This window comes from Lampris incognitus, chromosome 14 (assembly GCF_029633865.1).
Source record: "Lampris incognitus isolate fLamInc1 chromosome 14, fLamInc1.hap2, whole genome shotgun sequence".
NCBI classification, from domain to species: Eukaryota; Metazoa; Chordata; class Actinopteri; order Lampriformes; family Lampridae; genus Lampris; species Lampris incognitus.
Genome location: NC_079224.1, coordinates 42,271,250 through 42,291,994, shown reverse-complemented (window position 1 = coordinate 42,291,994; position 20,745 = coordinate 42,271,250). Strand labels below are relative to the sequence as shown.

Below are 20,745 nucleotides of genomic sequence, written 5' to 3'. Positions count from 1 at the left end.
TTTGTGGGGTGAAACGGATCGCCATGGAGGACTCCTTCCTGTCTCTTTTTTCTTTTCTCTATGTTAACTTACACTTTTCTCACATCAGTTACTCAGCTATACTTCCAGTCACTCATGATAACACACACACACACACACACACACACACACACACACACACACACACACACACACACACACACACACACACAGACAAGCATGGTCCCTTGTCTCTGAGACACAAACGTCACCTCTCTCTCTCTCTCTCTCTCTCTCTCTCTCTCTCTCTCTCTCTCTCTCTCTCTCTCTCTCTCTTCCTCTCTCTCTCTCTCTGTCTCTCGCTCTCCTGTCTCTCTCTCTCTGTCTCTGTCTCTGCTCTCTCTCTCTCTCTCTCTCCTCTCTCTCTCTCCTCTCTCTCTCTCTCTCTCTCTCTGTCTCTCTCTCTCTGTCTCTGTCTCTCTCTCTCTCTCTCTCTCTCTCCTCTCTCTCTCCTCTCTCTCTCTCTGTCTGTCCTCTCTCTCTCTCTCTCTCTCTCTCTCTCTCTCATCCCGTCTGTCTCTCTCTCTCTCTCTCTAGCTGGTCTCTGGGGACGGCGCTCACTCAGACGGGGGCTCTGTGGCGGACAGCTTAGAGCCACCACCCTCCTCTGGAGAGGACTGGGGGCATCGGAGACTCCAGACCCCCTTCCTACCAGTCAGTAAACACTCGCAGCCTGTGTGTGTGTCATTAGTGTCTTTTTTGTGGAAATGTGTGTGTTGTGTGTGTGTGTGAGAGGGATTGAATCATCCGTCTAGTATTTGTTGACGTGCTTGTCTTGCATTTTGGTTTTGTGTGTCTTGATAGAGCCCGTCTGTGCTGCTGCCTTGGCAATAATAAAAGAAAGCAAACATGACGTATGAAAACCCTGTGGCCGTGGAACTTCGCTACACTTCACCCCTTTCCTACGTCGTCCCCTTTATGTTGCCACATCAGAGTAATTAATCATTTGAGTGAGGGTTTCGGGGGGGGGGGGGAGAAAGAATTTTAACAGTTGACTTGTCTTTATTAGACTCGCTGTCTTCATGTTGTCGAGTGTTTTCTACTGGAAAGCAACAATGAGGATAAGAATCATTCTTAGATGTCCTGTGGAGGATAATTTTATCTGCCAGCCGAAAGAACGAAACAAAAATCCGGCTTATTTTCAGTTGATGTGAGGCACAGAGGACAGAAATTAGTAAAAAAACAAACAAACAAAACAAAACAAAACATGAAATACTCATAAATGCTCCAAATGAGACTGTCCTCCACCAAAAATCAACCCCATAGGTCAGTGTTTCTCAACCCAGTCCTCAAGGACCCACTATCCTGCATGTTTTCTTTTGCAACCCTGAATAGGAACCTGTTTGTAGTTATTCAACCAATCAGCAATGAATTTTGTCAGATGTTGCAACACCTTGCACAATTAAGTGCTGCGAGATGATTGGTCGAGTAAGTACAAGCAGCGCTACCTATGCAGGGTTACAATGAAAATCTGCAGGATAGGGGGTCCTTGAGGACTGGGTGGAGAAACACTGCCGTAGGTCCTTCATACAAGCGGCTCGTTACAACCTATAGTGATGTTTTAAGCTACTTCCTCGCAGTCCTCCTTAATTATAATACGCTACTTTCCCTGTAACAATAAGCTAAGCTTAATGTCACGTAGCGGTTATAACGTCCACGCTAGCTGACTTTCTAACTTTGGGCTAACATTAAGTTAGCTCTTATAACGTTATCCATGGGTAAACGTACCGCCAATAGCAATCTTAGTTACAATACTAGACGGCGGAACGACACAAGAACACTCTGCCTACATATTCTGTTGTTCCCCAAAATGTTTCAAAAACCCACAATGCACAGAGGCGAAAAGTATCTGTGGCATGTCTCCTGCCGCCTGTAGGAGGCGCTCATTAGAGGACAAACGACCTATATGGTCGTATGGGTCGGAGGACTTGTTGCTCCAAACCTATGGCTGGCGGGACACCCTCAGACACCTCTCTCTCTCTTGATCTCGGCCCTGCCCATCGCAACACAAAACGGGGCGCCTACGATGCCCCGGCGTTTATTCCGTCAGCGTCTCTCGCAGATGTATTGAGAACAGTTTCTATAGTTGTAAGAGGAAAACTGTGGGGGCGCCCCGGTGGCGCGTACCACATAAGGCCGAGTCCTTACACAACGGCCTGGGTTCGAATCCGGCCCGGGACCCTTTGCTGCATGTCATCCCCTCTCTCTCCCCCGCCTCTCCTGTCTCTCTCTCTCGACTATGGCTATCAAAAAAGGCTGAATCTTAAAAAAGAAAGAAATATGTGTAGTGAGGCAGATTTTCTCCTCACCAATGTCTCTCTCTCTCTTCTCTCTCTCACTCTCCTCACGTCTGTCTTTGCAGTGGGAAGGCAACGAGCAGTCGGGATACGCTCGACAACGACACGGAGACGGGATCCATGGTGTCGCAGAGGAGGGAGAGGGAGAGGCCCAGACGGAAGCACAGCAACGACCACGGTCAGGAGGCGGCCTGCTCTAGTCCTGATTGGTTTACATAGTCCGCGATGAATTCTTCATTTTTAATATTTCCGTGTCGAGACTGCCATCCCCTTTTTAAAAAACTGTATTTTGTGATGAATATAATGTATTCACATTTTATCCTCAAGCTAGTATACAACTCATTCCACCATCATTGAACAAAGTGGGGGTGGCACAGTGGTTAGCGTGGTCACCTCACAGCAAGAAGGTCCTGGGTTCGAGCCCCGGGGTAGTCCAACCTTGGGGGTCGTCCCGGGTCGTCCTCTGTGTGGAGTTTGCATGTTCTCCCCGTGTCTGTGTGGGTTTCCTCCGGGTGCTCCCACAGTCCAAAGACATGTAGGTCAGGTGAATCGGTCGTACTAAATTGCCCCTAGGTATGAATGTGTGTGTGTGTGTGTGTGTGTGTATGTCGGCCCTGTGTGATGGTCTGGCGGGCTGTCCAGGGTGTCTCCCCGCCTGCCGCCCTATGACTGCTGGGATAGGCTCCAGTATCTCCGCGACCCTGAGAGCAGGATAAGCGGTTTGGATAATGGATGGATGGATGCGATAAGCTTTATTGTATCTCAAGTAAGAAAACTTGATTTAAGAGGCGTCTTTTTGAACCAAAGAGCTTCACAACGGAGTGGAAACAAAAGCAGCCGACAGATAAAACCATAACTATAACAGATCCCCCCCCCCTTTTTCGTTCCAATTGTATCCAGCCAATTACCCCACTCTTCCGAGCCGTCCTGGTCGCTGCTCCACCCCCTCTGCCGATCCGGGGAGGGCTGTAGACTACCACATGCCTCCGCCGATACATGTGGAGTCGCCAGCCACTTCTTTTCACCTGACAGTGAGGAGTTTCACCAGGGGGACGTAGCGCGTGAGAGGATCACGCTATTCCCCCCAGTCCCCCCCACCCCCAACAGGCACCCCGACCGACCAGAGGAGGCGCTAGTGCAGCGACCAGGACACATACCCCGCAGACACGGCCAATTGTGTCTGTAGGGGCGCCCGACCAAGTCAGGCGACCGGGATGGCTCAGAACGGCGGGGTAATTGGCCGAGTACAACTGGGGAGAAAAAGAGGGGGAAAATCCAACAAAAGAAAAGAAAACTTGTTTCTAATTTGTGGAATCTTGTGTTACTTTTTTTTTTTTTTTGCCACGGTATCAGAAATGGTATTGAATATGGAAAATGTTATGAGTGTTGTATCAAAGTCCGCTCTTTCAGTCGCTCGGTATTGTGACAACCCTGCAGACTGGTCTGTGAAAGCCCTATAGGTGTCGTCTGTATGTTTGATCCCCGTCACGTCCGTGTCCTCCTGCAGGTGGAAGGCAGAATGGCTACTCCTCGCGGGGCACGGGCCGTGGAGCTGCAGAGTATGACAGCTGCTCCTCTTTCATGAGCAGCGAGCTGGAGTCCACTTCCTGTTTCGATTCAGAGGACGACGACGCCACCAGCAGGTGAGACATGTACTTGAACTGCTCTCTGCCCTAGTGGTTTTCAGACAGGTTCTCGGGAGACCCAGTGCTGTGGTTCCCTATTCTGCCAGGCGGGTAAATGAATTCACCTGTTGAGCTACGGCCTAAAAAACCTTGGGCTGTGTACAAATACTCTGCTACGTACTACATGCTGATAGAATATACTGCATACTGGCATTACTACTTAGTATTTAGTATTTACTGTAACATCAAGACAGGTAGCGTGGTGGTCTATTCCGTTGCCTACCAACACGGGGCTCGGCGGTTCGAATCCCCGTGGTACCTCCGGCTTGGTCGGACGTCCCTACAGACACAATTGGCCATGTCTGCAGGTGAGAAGCTGGATGTGGGTATGTGTGCTGGTCGCTGCACTAGCGCCTCCTCTGGTCGGTCAGGGCGCCTGTTCGGGGGTCGGGGGGTGGAACTGGGGGGAATAGCGTGATCCTCCCACGCGCTACGTCCCCCCTGGTGAAACTCCTCACTGTCAGGTGAAAAGAAGCGGCTGGCGACTCCACATGTATCGGCGGAGGCATGTGGTAGCCTGCAGCCTTCCCTGGATCAGCAGAGGGGGTGGAGCAGCGACTGGGACAGCTCGGAAGAGTGGGGTAATTGGCCGGATACAGTTGGGGAGAAAAAGGGGTTTAATATGCAGCGTGATTGTAATGTGATATCTGTCACCCAGCGGAAGTCACGGCCAGTGGATACCGTGGCAGCAACATGCTCGACACATATTTCCATGGTAACCGCTCTAAGCCACCATTTTCTGAGTTGCTATGAGCGAGGAGAGATGATATTCCAGTTTTCAGTTGTACAAATCGCTGTTCGTATACATCCAAAACAAGCCTTGTACAACAAAAACAAATGTTAAAGTCTGGTGAATCGCGGTCACTCCGATGTCCGATATCTTGGTTGAGAAATATCAGATGGCCGGAAACTGCCTTTCGTATCCCCATGGTAACCACACAAAGTCGCCGCTTTCTTCCTGAATGATGTCCAGTCGATTCATGTTAGCTTTGTCGGCAAAAAGAAGGATACGTCCTGGAATTTTTACTAATCTAGATTTTTTTTCAGACTACAAACATTTTTGTTCGCTGAAAAACGTGTGTTATGTAGCACAAACTACTGTCATAGTATGGCAGTGTTGTAGCCGAGTCACTAAACCTCGAGTCCGAGTCGAGTCTCGAGTCCCCAGTGTTACAGCCTGAGTCCGAGTCCCGAAAGAGTCAAGAGTCAAGTCCCCATTACCTGAGTCCGAGTCTGAGTCATCAAGGTTGAGTCTGAGTCGAGTTCCAAGATGGGCTCCAGTGGTCCACTCTGGCACCGTAAGAAGCCGACATACAAATAAAAAAGGTCGACATGAAACAAAATGTCACAGCTGTCGCCACTTCAAAGGGACTTCATTTACTTTGTGACACAACAGCCAAACAAATGCACTCACGGTTCGAATCCCCGTGTTACCTCCGGCTTGGTCGGGCGTCCCGACAGACACAATTGGCCATGTCTGTGGGTGAGAAGCTGGATGTGGGTGTGTCCTGGTCGCTGCACTAGCGCCTCCTCTGGTCGGTCGGGGCGCCTGTTCGGGGGTCGGGGGGTGGAACTGGGGGGAATAGCGTGATCCTCCCACGCGCTACGTCCCCCCTGGTGAAACTCCTCACTGTCAGGTGAAAAGAAGCGGCTGGCGACTCCACATGTATGGGAGGAGGCATGTGGTAGTCTGCAGCCCTCCCCGGATCAGCAGAGGGGGTGGAGTAGCGACGGGGGCGGCTCGGGAGAGTGGGGTAATTGACGATTGGGGAGAAAAGGGGGGGGGGGAATCCAAAATGAATGAATGAATGGATAAACAAACAAACAAACAAACAAATAAGTAGCCAAAAAGAAGAAAAACTAGCAGTACTGTGGGTTCCTGAGGAGCGGTGTGGGAGTCGTCGCTCTACCTTACAGTCTCCACAAAGAGATGGCATCTGGCCAGAGGCTACCCTGTAGATTACCTGTTATTGTGTTTTAGAAACCACAGCCTTTTAATAATGTGATATTGTCCGTTGATGTTTTTGGGAGATCCCCATCGTTTCTTCCAAAGTATCCGCCCACCTTCTTTTTTTGGGGGGGGGGGGTTTCTCAGATAAAACTGGTCTCGACAAAACAATGAACCCATTATTTGTTATTTGAGATGTAGTTTGAAGTTAATGACAAGTGCTTCACATCTGTCCGATAAACAGTTTGGGCCGGGCGACCCGGCACCTGCTCGGCTCACCCGTGCAAGGCTGATTCGCTTTTCGTTAAGCGCACAATGCTAACGATGATTTTACGGTCAGAGTAGCTAATTTGTCCAACTGGGGGGGAAGAAAAAGTGAAAATCTGTCACTCCCGTCATGTTTTCAGGTTCAGCAGCTCCACCGAGCAGAGCTCCTCTCGCCTGATGAGACGACACCGCCGCCGTCGACGGAAACCGAAGACCTCCAACATGGACCGGGTGAGCCAGCGTACACTCACACACACACACACACACACACGCACACACACAGATGTGAAGTCGAGGTAATGCTACGCGCTTCTTCTTCTTGTCTTTAATCAAAAGCTACTTTCTGATCCTTGTCCTCCCCCCCCGTTTATTTTCTTCTCCTCTTTCTCCTCACCCTCCTGTTTTCTTCTCCCACCAGTCCTCTTCATTTAGCAGCATCACAGACTCTACCATGTCTCTGAACATCATCACCGTCACTCTAAACATGGGTAAGTTTGTTTTGTGCTGTGGAAATGTAACTCGTCCCCCTTCTGTTTCTCACAGCAAGCTCTCCTGTTCGGGTGAATATACTTTCAATTAAGAAAAAAAGGATCCCACACACCCTCGTGCGCTGTGCTCACTTATCGATGGTGGCTGACTGACCTTAAACCTGATTTCTGCTTCCTCTCCCTCCACAGAGAAGTACAACTTCCTGGGTATCAGCATTGTGGGTCAGAGCAACGAGAGGGGCGATGGAGGAATCTACATCGGCTCCATCATGAAGGGAGGGGCGGTGGCCGCAGACGGGCGCATAGAGCCTGGAGACATGCTGCTGCAGGTGTGAGAGAGAGAGAGAGAGAGAGAGAGAGAGAGAGAGAGAGAGAGAGAGAGAGAGAGAGAGAGAGAGAGAGATTGCTACGGGTGAGGGAGGGGGAGTAAAATGCTGCTTCAGATAAGAGAGACATAGGGACAGAAACATGCCGTTAAGAGTCAGACACCAGATATGCTGCTGCTGCAAGAGAGAGAGAGAGAGAGAGAGAGAGAGAGAGAGAGAGAGAGAGAGAGAGAGAGAGAGAGAGAGAGAGACGTGCTGCTGCAGGTGGGAGATCGAGTATGAGATGGAGAGTGTGTGTGAGAGAGAAAATATGTCAGTTGTCGCATACCTGGGACTCCGTGTGTGTGTGTGTGTGTGTGTGTGTGTGTGCTGTCAGCACTTGCAGATGGGTGAATCAGCTTACAAGTAATGAGGGATAGGGGCGTCCGGGTAGCGTAGCGGTCTATTCCGTTGCCTGCCAACACGGGGATCAGCGGTTCGAATCCCCGTGTTACCTCCGGCTTGGTCGGGCGTCCTGACAGACACAGTTGGGTGGGAAGCCAGATGTGGGTATGTGTCCTGGTCGCTGCACTAGCGCCTCCTCTGGTTGGTTGGGGCGCCTGTTCAGGGGGGGGGAGGAGGCTGGGTGAAATAGCGTGATCTGCCATGTGCTACGTCCCCCTGGTGAAACTCCTCACCGTCAGGTGAAAAGAAGCGGCTGGTGAGTCCACATGTATGGGAGGAGGCATGTGGTAGTCTGCAGCCCTCCCCGGATCAGCAGAGGGGGCGGAGCAGCGGCCGGGACGGCTCAGAAGAGTGGGGTAATTGGCCGGATACAACTGGGGAGAAAAAAAGGGGGGGAGGGAGTAATGAGAGATTTTCCCGTCCAGATGGCAGCAAGTGGCGCTACTGAAAAAGCTTCTTAAGGTCAAATGGAACAGAGGTAGTTGTTTCATGTTTGTATTTTGACATATCAGCCTTCACGAGACAGGACTTTAGAGATGGACGGTAAACACGGGTTGAAGGGAGTTTGGAAAGACGCACAGCAAAGGACCCGTGGCCAGATTTGAACCTGTGTTGCTGCAGTCATGCCTAAGCTTACGTGGTACGCAGTTAAATGGCTGAGCCACCAGGACGGCGCAGAGCTTTACATGTATTCATAAAGTCAAACCGGGAGGCAGTCTGGGATATTCGAAGTGGAACACCTCAGCTGGTTTTGTAGAACTTGAGTACATACCCGCACTTTGAGTTATGATTTGCTGAGACTGTTCTAAAACATGTATTATCCATTTCCAGACACATCGTGTGTTATATATGTGGCCACACCATAGAAAATGAAATGGTCCATTCCTGGATAATACTCGAGTCCCATACAGGACGATTTTTGATTTGATTTATATTTTGGTCATGAGCTTTGGGTAGTGACTGAAAGGGTGAGATCGCGGATACAAGCGGCTGAAATGAGTTTCCTCCGTAGGGTGTCTGGGCTCAGCCTTAGAGACAGGGTGAGGAGCTTGGACATCCGGAGGGAGCTCGGAGTAGAGCTACTGCTCCTTCTCGTGGAAAGGAGCCAGTTGAGGTGGTTCTGGCATCTGATTAGAATGCCTCTTGGGCGCCTTCCTTTGGAGGTTTACCGGGCACGGCCAACTGGGAGGAGACCCCGAGGTAGACCCAGAACTCGCTGGAGGGACTACACGTCCAATTTGGCCTGGGAACGCCTTGGGGTCCCCCAGGAGGAGCTGGAGGGCGTTGCTGCAAGTGAAAATATCTTGTATTTGGTACAATAAGTCCAATATTGAGTAGAATTATCTTGAATTATCTTATTCCACTGGCAGATCATTTTGCTTATTTCGAGTTTTTTCCTTGATTTTGGTCAATTTAATCTTGTTTCAAATAAATAAATTAACCCAAATCAGGAAAAAAACTTAATATAAGCAAAATTATCTGCCAGTGGAATAAGATAATTCAAGATAATTCTACTCCATGTTGGACTTATTGTACCAAATACAAGATATTTTCACTTGTTAAGATTTCATTTTTTGCAGCGTGGGGAGAGAGATGTCTGGAGTGCCCTACTTAGTTTGCTGCCACCGTGACCCGATCCTGGAGAAGCGGCTGAAGATGAATGAATGATATTTTGATTTTGGTTAAGATGTTTTTGTGTATGCAGCCACACTGTAAGGGATCCGAGTGTAGTAATATTAATGGTGTGGTGTAATAACAGTATTAGTGCAGGTGTTCATAGCTTCTCTCCCTGCAGGTAAACGACATCAACTTCGAGAACATGAGTAACGACGATGCGGTCCGAGTGCTGAGGGACATTGTGCATAAGCCAGGGTGAGTAAGCCGTACACATGCACTTACTAAAACGCACGCACAAGGGCGTCCGGGTGGCGTGGCGGTCCATTCCGTTGCCTACTTACATGGTGATCACTGGTTCAAATCCCCGTGTTACCTCCGGCTTGGGCGGGCGTCCCTACAGCAAAAATGTGGTATACTGCACCTCACCACCAATGGTCCCAAGAGTAGTCACCTGAGATAGTTCTCCAAATGTTGCTGACATGTTTGGATTTTTTCTCTATTTAAGATGAGAGGTTATTGCGGACTCTTGATATTAATTTAAATTTCCTATTTAAGCTTTTTATCTTGGAAAAACCCTTTCAGACAAACCTGACAGTGTGTCAGCAGGCGGATTCTGAAGTAATCCGGCGGCCTTGAGAGTAAAGATATCCTCTATCCGTCAGCTTGTGTTTGTTTAACAAGATCATGGACTGCTTAGTTATGATCAAGGCTCGGCGTTTTCGGTTTTTATTTTTCAAAGCCATCGAGCATGCCGAATTTCGCCACAAGCGGACACTGTTACATAACCTCACACGAACAGGAACAACTTTTGGATCTGTGGAGACGTAAAATCCGGGTGAAAATCAGTTTAAAAATCTGGGTATTTTTCGGTGAAAATCGGTAAAAACCGAAAACCCTGAACCTTGGTTATGGTCAAAAAGTTTGCCTTTTGGGGCATCCGGGTAGTGTAGTGGTCTATTCCGTTGCCTACCAACGCAGGGATCGCCGGTTCAAATCCCCGTGTTACCTCCGGCTTGGTCCGGCGTCCCTACAGACACAATTGGCCGTGTCTGCGGGTGGGAAACCGGATGTGGGTATGTGTCCTGGTCGCTGCACTGGCGCCACCTCTGGTTGGTCCGGGCGCCTGTTCAGGGGGGAGGGAGAAGGGGGGGGGAATAGCGTGATCCTCCCACACGCTACACGCTCCTGGCTAAACCCCTCACTGTCAGGTGAAAAGAAGCGACTGACAACTCCACCTGTATCGGAGGAGGCACGTGGTAGTCTGCAGCCCTCCCCGGATCGGCAGAGGGGGTGGAGCAACAACCCGGGCGGCTTGGAAGAGTGGGGTAATTGGCCAAGTACAATTGGGGAGAAAAGAGGGGGGGGGGCACACACACAAACATGTGACAGCTGGATAAGCTCAGTAGGTAAGAACGCCAGTTTTCCTCCTGGAGAACAGGGGTTCAGACCGCGGTTGGGACGAGGCTCCAGTAAGAGTCCGTGGATTAGACTCCTGATGCTATCCAAACAACGACCTCCCAGATGTACGTAGCCTTGGATAAAAGCGTCCGCTAAAGGAAATAGTAAATTGTAAACATCAAAATTCTGCCGTAAGACAGGCGCAAAGCTGGAAACTCCTTAACTAGCTGGGAGGTGTTGAGCAGCATGTGAGCCACCGTGTTTAGAGCCGGTGTGTAAACTGACTGTGTGTTTATCGACAGACCCATTACCTTGACTGTGGCCAAGTGCTGGGACCCCAACCCTCGCAGCTGCTTCGCTCTGCCCAGAAGTGAGTCTGTCTGTTTCCCTGTCGTCTGTCTGGCGTTCAGCCTCTCCGTCTGTCTGCTCGTCTCTCTCTCTCTCTGTCTGTCTCTCTCTGCATGTCTATCTATCTCAGTCTGTCTCTTCGTCTTCCCATCTCTCCGCCTGTCTCCGTGTCGCTGTGTTTGTGTGTTTGTCTCTTTTTCTCACCGCGTGTCTCTGTCTGTCTTTCTGTCATCTCTCTTAGCACACTGCATTTGAAATAACATGCAATTCCCTGTCTTACTGTGTGTTACAGTGAATTCTGTTATTGTGGTGAAATTCTAAGTCCCACACACACACACACACCTTTCTTCCTCTCACAGGTGAGCCGATCCGGCCCATCGACCCGGCTGCTTGGGTTTCCCACACGGCGGCCATGACGGGGGTGTACCCTGCGTACGGCATGAGTCCCTCCATGAGCACGGTCACCTCTACCAGCTCCTCCATCAGCAGCTCCATCCCAGAGACCGAACGTGAGTCACGGCACCTATTCATCGGCATCATCAGCATGCTTTTCAAGTGTTGTTGTTTTTTAACCTCTATAACATAATCTGCTATGTAGCTTCATAAGACGAGGTCAACCTCTTCCTGGGACTGACGTCAGGGCAATGTTCACTCAGACAAGTGCAAGTATCTGAGCACAGTAACAGGTGTATATGGATGCACCGGGGCTCTGGTTTCATTTCACTGAGGTGTCATTAAATATTACAGGTGATATTGACCTTACCTGTCTTTCGCTTTCTGCAAGGCGACCTGTTTAATATTAGCACAGCATAAATAGGTGAAACTTGAAACATTCACAGAATGAGGATGAGACACCCGCTGGCCCCTGGAAAAGCAATAATTAATATTTTTATTAATCATAAGAATCTCACTCTTCTCTTCCGCTCCCGGTGTGGGAAGATGGCGGCGCGAATTCACGTTTGCAGCGGCCTCACGCAGTACCGGTGTGGGAAGATGGCGGCGCGACTTCACATTTGCGGCGGCTTCACCCAGTACCGTCCATGCAGTGTCTTTGTCCACTTCTAAGTTTGTTTTCGTTTGATGGCTGGGAGAGCTTGCTCTGGGTCGGCTGGGAGAGCTTTGTCTGCTGCGTCCTGTGGGCCCAGGGACCACGGCCTTGCCTGGAGCTGCACCCGAGGAGGTAACACCGAGGTCTGGTCTGACAGGACGCGGAAGCGGGGCAGGCTGAGCTAACTGCTAGCCCATGCAGACCGGCAGTTCCAATAACACCGAGGGCGGTCTGGCGGCGGCCTCACCTGGCGTCGACTGTGGTGTTTTTGACGTCGTCGTGTGGAGTGCGGGGAGGTGTGTCAGGGAGTCTGGCTGGGAGAGCTGGCGCTGGATTGGCTGGGAGAGCTTGGTCTGCTTCATCCGGTGGGCCTAGGGACCACGGCCCCTGCCTGGAGCTGCACCCAAGGAGGAAACACCGAGGGTGGTCTGAAAGGACGTAGAAGCGGGGTGGGCTAAGCTAACCATGCAGACCGGCAGTTCCTGGCTGGGAGAGCTTGGTCTGCTTCATCTGGTGGGCCTAGGGACCACGGCCCTGCCTGGAGCTGCACCCGAGGAGGAAACATCGAGGGCGGTCTGATAGAACGCAGAGGTGGGGCAGGCTAAGCTAACTGCTAGCCCATGCAGACCGGCAGTTCTGACAGTCATCCTGGCTGGGGTTCGCTCCCTTGGACAGTGATTTTTGTTGAGTTTCGATACATGTGTTAGTTTGGATGTGTGTTCTTGTAGTTTTTGGATGTGTTTTTGTCTTTGTGTTGCACTGCCGTGGGTTGGGAGAAACGGCATTTCATTTCATTTCATTTCATGCACTTGCGTACATGAAATGAAATGACAGATAAAGTGTTCCTGATTCCTGATTAAGAAAATGAAAGTTTTATCTTATTTTCATTCCTCCCCGTTTATCCCGTTCGTAGCATCGAGACGTAGCTCTAAAGAGGCGACCCCCGGTATCAGTTTATTCCTGTAATCAGCCGAGAGGATCTTGGTGTGAAGAAGGGCCCTGCCCTTCTACCGCATTCCACAGAGAAGTCTCTGTTCCAGCCTCCATCTGCTCAATAACTCTTCCTTGTCAAAACGGAGCCATAACTCCCCACTTTCTTCTGCCCTATAATCTGTGGTGGGAAGGACCGGGATTTCTCTCCGACATGCCAGTGTTTGTCTCAAAACACAAATACTGACGCCGTCTATAAAAAAGAAAATTAAAAAAATATGTAACAAAGAGAAAAAGTCCCAAGAGTGCATGTTCTTTTAAAGGAAAATCAATTCGTCTTAAAGGCACAATCCGTAAAATGTTTCTCTAGTGACTACCAACAGCGACCAGTCAGAATTCCACCAACTGAAACAACTGAAGTGACACAACCAGCGCCAATAGTGTCTCACTACTTTGCAAGCTACCTAATGCAGTAATCTTGCAGAAGAGGAAATCATGTTGTGAAACATTACAATATTTAATAACACCGCTGCTTACCTGTCCCGACAGTAGCCCGGCCAGCTCAGCATTGTTTTGGATGCCTTTATAGTCGCTGCTGAGTCTTCTCCTGGACCGCCGGCTTGCCGTGGCAGAGAATCTTGTGTGTACTACTAATGATCCCAAGAGCTATGGCGTCTGGAGCTTGGCTGCTGGTAGGGTCACCCAAGGCGGGTAGGTCAAGGGGGAGGTTCCAGATGAAGCTCGATCCAACAAAGACCTCAACGGCGGAACTGGCAGAAGATGTCTCCAGGTCCCAACAGCAGTGCAGGTGGATGAAGGCTGCAACAGAGGATGGTCGCCAGTAGTCTTGGTTCTCCATGCCATTGGACTCTGGCCACCCGCTGCCAAAGACCTTGTGGCGGCTGCAGGTGCATCAGCCATTTCACATAAAAAGCTGTCACTGGCAGGGGTCCTCCCGCAAGCATCTAGAAGGAAAGTCGTACTTGAACCCGAGTGACCGCCGTTGATGATATATTCTAATTTTGGGGCAGCATTTTCATGTAGGTCTTTTGAGATGTATGCTCAGGCTTTTTGGACTCTGAGCTGTGTTGCAAAGCGGGAATCTTCGTTTTGGAAAGGTGAAACACGCAGTGAGATGAATGTCTGGGGACCCGTAGTTTTGTGGAAGGACGTTGGATTTCTAAAAGGCGGGGCACCCTCTTTTGGTTTGGTAATACCATAAATAAAGGTTTCTTTTTTAATATCCCCCCCCTTTTTCCCCCCAATTGTATTTGGCCAATTACCCCACTCTTCTGAGCCGTTCCGGTCGCTGCTCCGCCCCCTCTGCCGAGCCGGGGAGGGCTGCAGACTACCACATGCCTCCTCCGATACACGTGGAGTCACCAACTGCTTCTTTTCACCTGACAGTGAGGAGTTTCACCAGGGGGACGTAGCACACGGGAGGATCACGCTATTCCCCCCAGTTACCCCTCACCCCCGAACAGGCACCCTGACTGACCAGAGGAGGCGCTAGTGCAACAACCGGGACACATACCCACATCCGGCTTCCCAGCCGCAGACACGGCTAATTGTGTCTGTAGGGACGCCCGACCAAGCCGGAGGCAACACGGGGATTCGAACCGGCGATCTCCGTGTTGGTAGGCAACGGAATAGACCGCTATGCTACCCGGGCGTCCTCCAAAATACAGATTCTGTGGCCGACTCCTTCCAACCCCCCTCTAATGATAAAGTAAAAATGTACTGATTGTACCTCTTACGATGTGTAGTGTTTTAAGGACTTGTGTAGTCGGGGTTTCCCTGAGTCTCTCCTGGCTTTTAGTATCGCTGCCTGGTTTGGCGGCCTCAGCCTGGTAAATAAAAAAGGCTGGTAAGTAGAATTTAATAAAAAGGCTGGCAAAGGCCAGTCATAGTGGTTAGCGAGGGGATTTGGGTGGGCCGGGTCCATCTCCAGAACATCTTCCTCAGACACCGCCATCCCGGACTGCCTCGGTCATCCTCTCCGTGAGGACGTCGAGCTTTTTCCTTCAAAAGGAGTGATTTGAAATGCCCAAGGTGAAACACAATTTAACGTGAACTGGTTCTCCTTGACCCTTGGCACTTTATTTGGGTTATTTGTGGGTGTACCGTGTCTCTACTGTGTGATGTTTTATGTGTTCTTATAAGGAGTTTTATACCCTGGCTGCAAACCAACTTTCCTCTGGGAAAAGAAGGTTGAAAGTTGAAGTTTGACGCGCCTCTCATTCGTTCTGGTTGGAATCTGATTTCATTTTCAATAGCGTTTCCTGTCCAAAAACCTCATATTTCACTCGGGGACATAATCAGGGGTTGTTGAGAAGAGACCGACTGGAGCCAGGTCCTAAATAAACCAATACCGAGTCACGTTTTCATTAGAAATAATACACTGAGAGAAAAGCAGAACGAGGCTCAAGAGTTTCACATGATTGTGTGGGATTTATTCCAAGGACTTGAGAACTATTACCGGCCTTCAACGGCAAAGAAATGTCCGAGACGAGAACTTAGACATTCAGTGTGTGTTGTCAAGACAGATCGGAGCAGAACGGCGGCTCCTGGACCGCAGGTTTGGCTGATCGTGTTCTGTGTTTCTCCCCGCAGGGTTCGATGACTTTCACCTGTCCATCCACAGTGACATGGCGACGGTCGCTAAAGCCATGGCGTCCCCAGAGTCCGGCCTGGAGGTGCGAGACAGGATGTGGCTAAAGATCACCATTGCTAATGCCTTCATTGGTACGCTCTCTTTTATCGGTTTTTACCCCAATAATAACTGCGCTGTAGCTTTAGCCGGGGCGTCGGTTTCTTCAGTGTACCTGCCCCACTGCCCAGTTTGGAGAGTCTGATTTGAACGTGTCCCAAGTCCGTACAAAGTCTCTGGTCCAGTATTTGAACTTTTTCACTGTTTGGTTCCCTCTAAATAGAATCTAGTGTCAGTTTTCTTGATGACAGGTTAGAGTGTGAGTCTAGTATTGAGACGTGGATGTTGATTAATGGAAGTCATGTCTGTGTTATTAGCTTTACTGTAAACAGTGGTGCTGTTTTTCTTTTCTCAGTAAATGATTAAGGACAACAATCTATAACTTCATTGATTAACTGATTAATTGATTGAATAATTGGATATAACAAAGGATTTTCTGGAAATTTAAAAGTGGTATTTAAGGGGGCGTCCGGGTAGCGTAGCGGTCTATTCCGTTGCCTACCAAACAAAAAAAGTGGTATTTAATGTTTTAGGGAAATAATTGGTTGTATAATATACATTCATTTATAAGCTTTCTTCAAGTTTTAGCTAGCCAATGCGTGACCCTTGTGACCGAAATTGGCTTTTCAACAAAAATGTAAATTTGGAAAACAGAGGTTTGCAAATCTTGGACACTGAAATTATGCTACACTTCGGGATAGTCGTCAAACGTGATTAGAAAACGAAATCCCCGATTTCATGATTGAGGTCGTGAAAACGTGCATCCGTGTGTCTCTCTCCTCAGGGTCCGACGTCGTGGACTGGCTATTCCATCACGTGGAAGGATTCTCAGACCGCCGAGAGGCTCGGAAATACGCCAGCAACCTGTTGAAGGCTGGCTACATCCGACACACCGTCAACAAGATCACGTTCTCTGAGCAGTGCTACTATATCTTTGGAGATCTCTGTGGTAGTAAGTGGAGCCTCGGCTGGTTGGTTAGCTCGCAGCCGCGTAGTGTGTCCCCGTGTGAAGTCAACTCCGTGCGAGTGGAGAAGGATCGTTGGTTCGGTTGTATTTTCATGTCTGATGCAACTTGCACACAAACAACAGTTCCAGAGCAGCTATTCCCCTTTGTCCTTTCTCATGCTGAGGCCGTAATGAGGCCACCGTGCACCATGCCGTGCTGACGGGGAGCTGTATCGTTACGCGGTTATCATTTGTATTTCCATTGGCGTTGGAGCTAAATTCTGGGCTGGGAGGTCGCAGTAAAGCTGCAGTGACGACAGTAGATGAGGCCACGCCACAACATCCGTCTACATAATGCATGTGCCATATCTACATGTAATAATGGCGCCGTAGGATATCAACAACGTGCCAGATGAGGGGGGGGGGTCACTTGATGTGATATGAATGTAAAACCAATCATGGAATACCTGCATCATTAAGTCAGCCCACCGGCAGGATCTGGCCGCCTTCAGCATGGTTATCAACCAGTGCAAAAAAAAAATAAATTCAGAAATGAACATGGTTTGGAACCATTCCATGCCAAACCATGCGCTAATGGAAATGCTGTTGAAATAGTTTCTGTCTGTGCTCAGAAGCATTTGTGGGAAAGTACCATGAATGTTAATCAGGATAAGTCATCTAGAATAGGTGTGTCACCACCAAATTGTTTCATTCTTGAGGTCCCTGCATTCCCCCACTGCAATTTGGGGTTTGAGTCATGGATCATTGGAGGCTCATATCAATGAAATCTCATATTACCATATGCACTGGCCTGCCCTCTCGTATCGCCGGACACTGATCAGCTCTCCGTCACTGGATGAGGGGGAAACGGCGCAGAGCTCCCGTTCTTTGTAATGGCCTTCCTGTTATCAGGGCTGCAAAATCTGTAGGAACAGTTTGTACTCCCTGTCATTTCTGTGTGTTCTTAATACAAATTTCATTGTTCTTATGGGACTATTTGAATGTTTTTCCACCACGGGGTATCGTTATTTAGCATTTATTCTCGATACTGTTTGTACTCCCTGTGTGTAATGTTTGTTTGAACAAAATAGTGCACTTTAAATGGCTCTGACGTCCTGAAAGAGTGCTTTATTTGTTTGATAGCTAAATCAAATCACGGCTGCAGCACAGGTCTCTCTTCTATTTTCACTCGGTAATTTTTCTCTCTCTCATTCTTTAGACATGACCCACCTCTCCCTCCATGACCACGATGGTTCCAGCGGAGGAGCATCAGACCAGGACACCCTCCCTCCACTGCCCCACCCTGGGGCGGCCCCCTGGCCCATGGCCCTGCCTTACCAATTCCCCATCCCGCATCCCTACAACCCCCAGCCCACCCAGGATCTGCCCCAGCCCTATCCAGGTGGGGCAGGTCAGGGCAGTGCAGGCAGCCAGCACAGCGGTGAGTACGTGGGTGTATGTAAAAGAGATGCTTTTCTTGGCCGATAGAAAAGCTTATCCTCCCATTAGGGCTTTTTTGTTTTCACAGTTTTCCCACATTTTGTCAAGAGTTTTGTTGTTCAGAATATTGGAAGCAAAGAAAATGGGGCTGTCTGTGATTGGAAGTTAACCAGTTTTGAAGAATAGGCCCGGGTGAGCCGCTCTCTGAAACTGTCTGTGGAATAATAAAAGCATTTAATTGCCTCTAATGGTTGTGCCTTTTTGGCTTGAAAAAAAAAAAAGGTAATGCACATAGAGGCACCATGTCTGCATTAGTCATCCAAGTCTCCTGTTGGGTCAGCACCCCTTACATCATTTCGCTGGCACTCAAATAAGAGTCCGAGGCTCATGTAGAGCTCTTATAATAAAAACAGGGTACTTAAAAAATGTCATATGCCATTGGATAACAACATGTACGTGGGTATTGTACACTTGGCTGTGTGCAAGGATCATTTCTGTTTCACAAACAAGCGAATAACTGCCATGTTTTTATTTATTTCCCTCTTCCCCACGTTGTCTCATTCTCCACATCCCTCTCTCTACTCAACAGGAAGCAGCGGTTCGAACTGCAGTAAGAATGAGGGTCGTAAATCTGGTGGCAGTGGTAGCGAATCGGATATCCGGAGCCACCGGGCCCCCAGCGAGCGCTCCATGGCGCCCCCTAGTGAGCGAAGCATTCGCAGCTCCCTCAGCCACCGCAGTGCCCATTCCCACTCCATCTCCTATGGCCCCGGCCTTGTCTACGGGCCCCCCGGCCTGCCTCCCCAGCCCCCACATCTGCCCACAGCTGCCCCCGGTGCCCCGCCGGGCAGAGAGCTCGCCACTGTACCCCCTGAACTCACCGCCTCCCGCCAGTCCTTGCGTTTGGCAGTGGGAAACCCCGGGGAGTTCTTTGTCGACGTGATGTGACGTGGGGGTCGCAAGCCGGCCGCAGAGTAACAGATTTGGCTCTCTATTGTTGGGACAGCATGACAGGACAGGAAGCATGGAGGCTTGCAGAAGCCGCCGCGGTACATCAGTGGCTCGATTCCAGTGTTTTAGATCAGAAAAGGAGCCAAGCCTGATATCTCTTGCTGAAATAGTTTTTTTTTCTCCCTCTCTCCTCTCTCACGCTTTTCTTCCGAGTAGTAGTGGCCATACTTTCTTCAGTGAAGAAACCCCCCCGAGATGGAACCAAAGCACCTTTCTCAGTTTCCTCTCCCTAATGGGGAATCGTTCTTTTGTCGGGACAGCGGACAAGGGTGGAAGGCAGGAGGGAGGGGGCGGAATGGGGGGGGGGGGCGCCGGCAGCTGAGGAAGATGACTCGGCGTTTTTCTACGTGGATGTTTTCCGTTTGCTCTTCACTTTTTTTCTTCTGACTCTCCTTATCTGAACATTCTCTGCCCCCCCACCCCCTCCCACCCCATCCACTGCAGATCAACAGGGAGGGAAGTTGAAAATGAAGAGAAGAGACACTTCCCTCCTTCCTTTCTCGTACTCTCCACTTGCGGACTCCTGACAGATCATGTGGCCAAAAAAAAAAACAACAAAAAACAAAAAAAAAACACAAGTGAAAGAATGCTGAAAATGAACACTAACTGTTAACCTTATTCAGATGTTTTTTTTGGTTTTTTTTTTATTGTTTGCTTGACAAAGAGAGAAAGAAATGGAAAAATTGTATGTAGTGCAAAAGAATTAAGGTCTTTTCTGTAACAATGCATTTGTCATATATGTAGCTGGTCACAGGTAGTTTTCACTTTTCAACACTAAAACATGCGCGTCCAGCTTCAAGAGTCATTATTAAACTGCATAACATTTTCATTCTGTTAACCAGAGCATTTTCAGTCTCTGTCTTGTGATAATGTATAGTGAAAAAAACAAAACAAAACAAAAACAAACAATTCTTACCGTCTTTCACACTACTCTTTTATCAAGGAAAAATGTCTTTTTATTTATAAATATAGTTTTATGACTTTACCCCGTGGTGTCGTGTGTTGTTTTTGAGTGTTTGTGTGTTGTACATGTATGTTTCAGACGGCCAAAAACCTTTTTTACTTGGGGTAATGTTTGCTCTTTAAAGCGGAGAAGATTCCCAGGGAAAAGGAATGTGAAGGTTACACTGTGGCCCACACACGTGTGTGTGTGTGTGTGTGTGTTGAGGGGGGGGGGGTCCTCCGTTTCATCTGCCTTGCAAATGAATCACCACCCAAATGAATCACCACCCAATGCAATACTTTGTGGTCTATAAACATTTAAACACATAGAAGAGGATCAGGGCCACGACATGTAAAACATGGAGGTTTTGGGATTCAAGTCAGAACTCATGAAACTCTCACATTTGACCCCGATTCTCTTTCGTAAAGCGAAGCGGATCATTTTACTTTTTTTCTCTTTTGTTTTGCAGGCGTTTACTTTTTTCTTCTTCTTTTGTTCTGCAGGCGTTTACTTTTTCTTCTTTTGTTTTGCAGGCGTTTACTTTTTTTCTTTTGTTTTGCAGGCGTTTACTTTTTTCTTCTTCTTTAGTTTTGCAGGCGTTTACTTTTTTCTTCTTCTTTAGTTTTGCAGGTGTTTACTTTTTTCCCTTTTGTTTCGCAGGGGTTTACTTTTCTTCTTTAGTTTTGCAGGCGTTCACTTTTTTCTTCTTCTTTAGTTTTGCAGGCGTTTACTTTTTTCTTCTTCTTTAGTTTTGCAGGCGTTTACTTTTTTCTTCTTTTGTTTTGCAGGCGTTTACTTTTTTCTTCTTTTGTTTTGCAGGCGTTTACTTTTTTCCCTTCTTTTGTTTTGCAGGGGTTTACTTTTTTCTTCTTTTGTTTTGC

At 48.8% G+C, this 20,745-nt stretch overlaps 1 protein-coding gene across 1 annotated transcript in view; it reads left to right on the top strand.

Moving 5' to 3' along the window:
• Nucleotides 1-19,906, top strand: part of LOC130123673 (segment polarity protein dishevelled homolog DVL-3-like) — a 28,617-nt gene extending 8,711 nt beyond the window's left edge. Inside the window, 14 exon segments of the mRNA XM_056292915.1 lie at nt 556-627; nt 629-672; nt 2,381-2,493; nt 3,823-3,958; nt 6,356-6,446; nt 6,634-6,703; nt 6,893-7,032; nt 9,269-9,345; nt 10,791-10,858; nt 11,196-11,345; nt 15,428-15,559; nt 16,309-16,476; nt 17,690-17,911; nt 18,500-19,906. Of these exon segments, the coding sequence (XP_056148890.1) occupies nt 556-627; nt 629-672; nt 2,381-2,493; nt 3,823-3,958; nt 6,356-6,446; nt 6,634-6,703; nt 6,893-7,032; nt 9,269-9,345; nt 10,791-10,858; nt 11,196-11,345; nt 15,428-15,559; nt 16,309-16,476; nt 17,690-17,911; nt 18,500-18,858 (1,842 nt within the window). The 3' untranslated portion in view covers nt 18,859-19,906.
• The last annotated feature ends 839 nt before the right edge of the window (nt 19,907-20,745 follow it).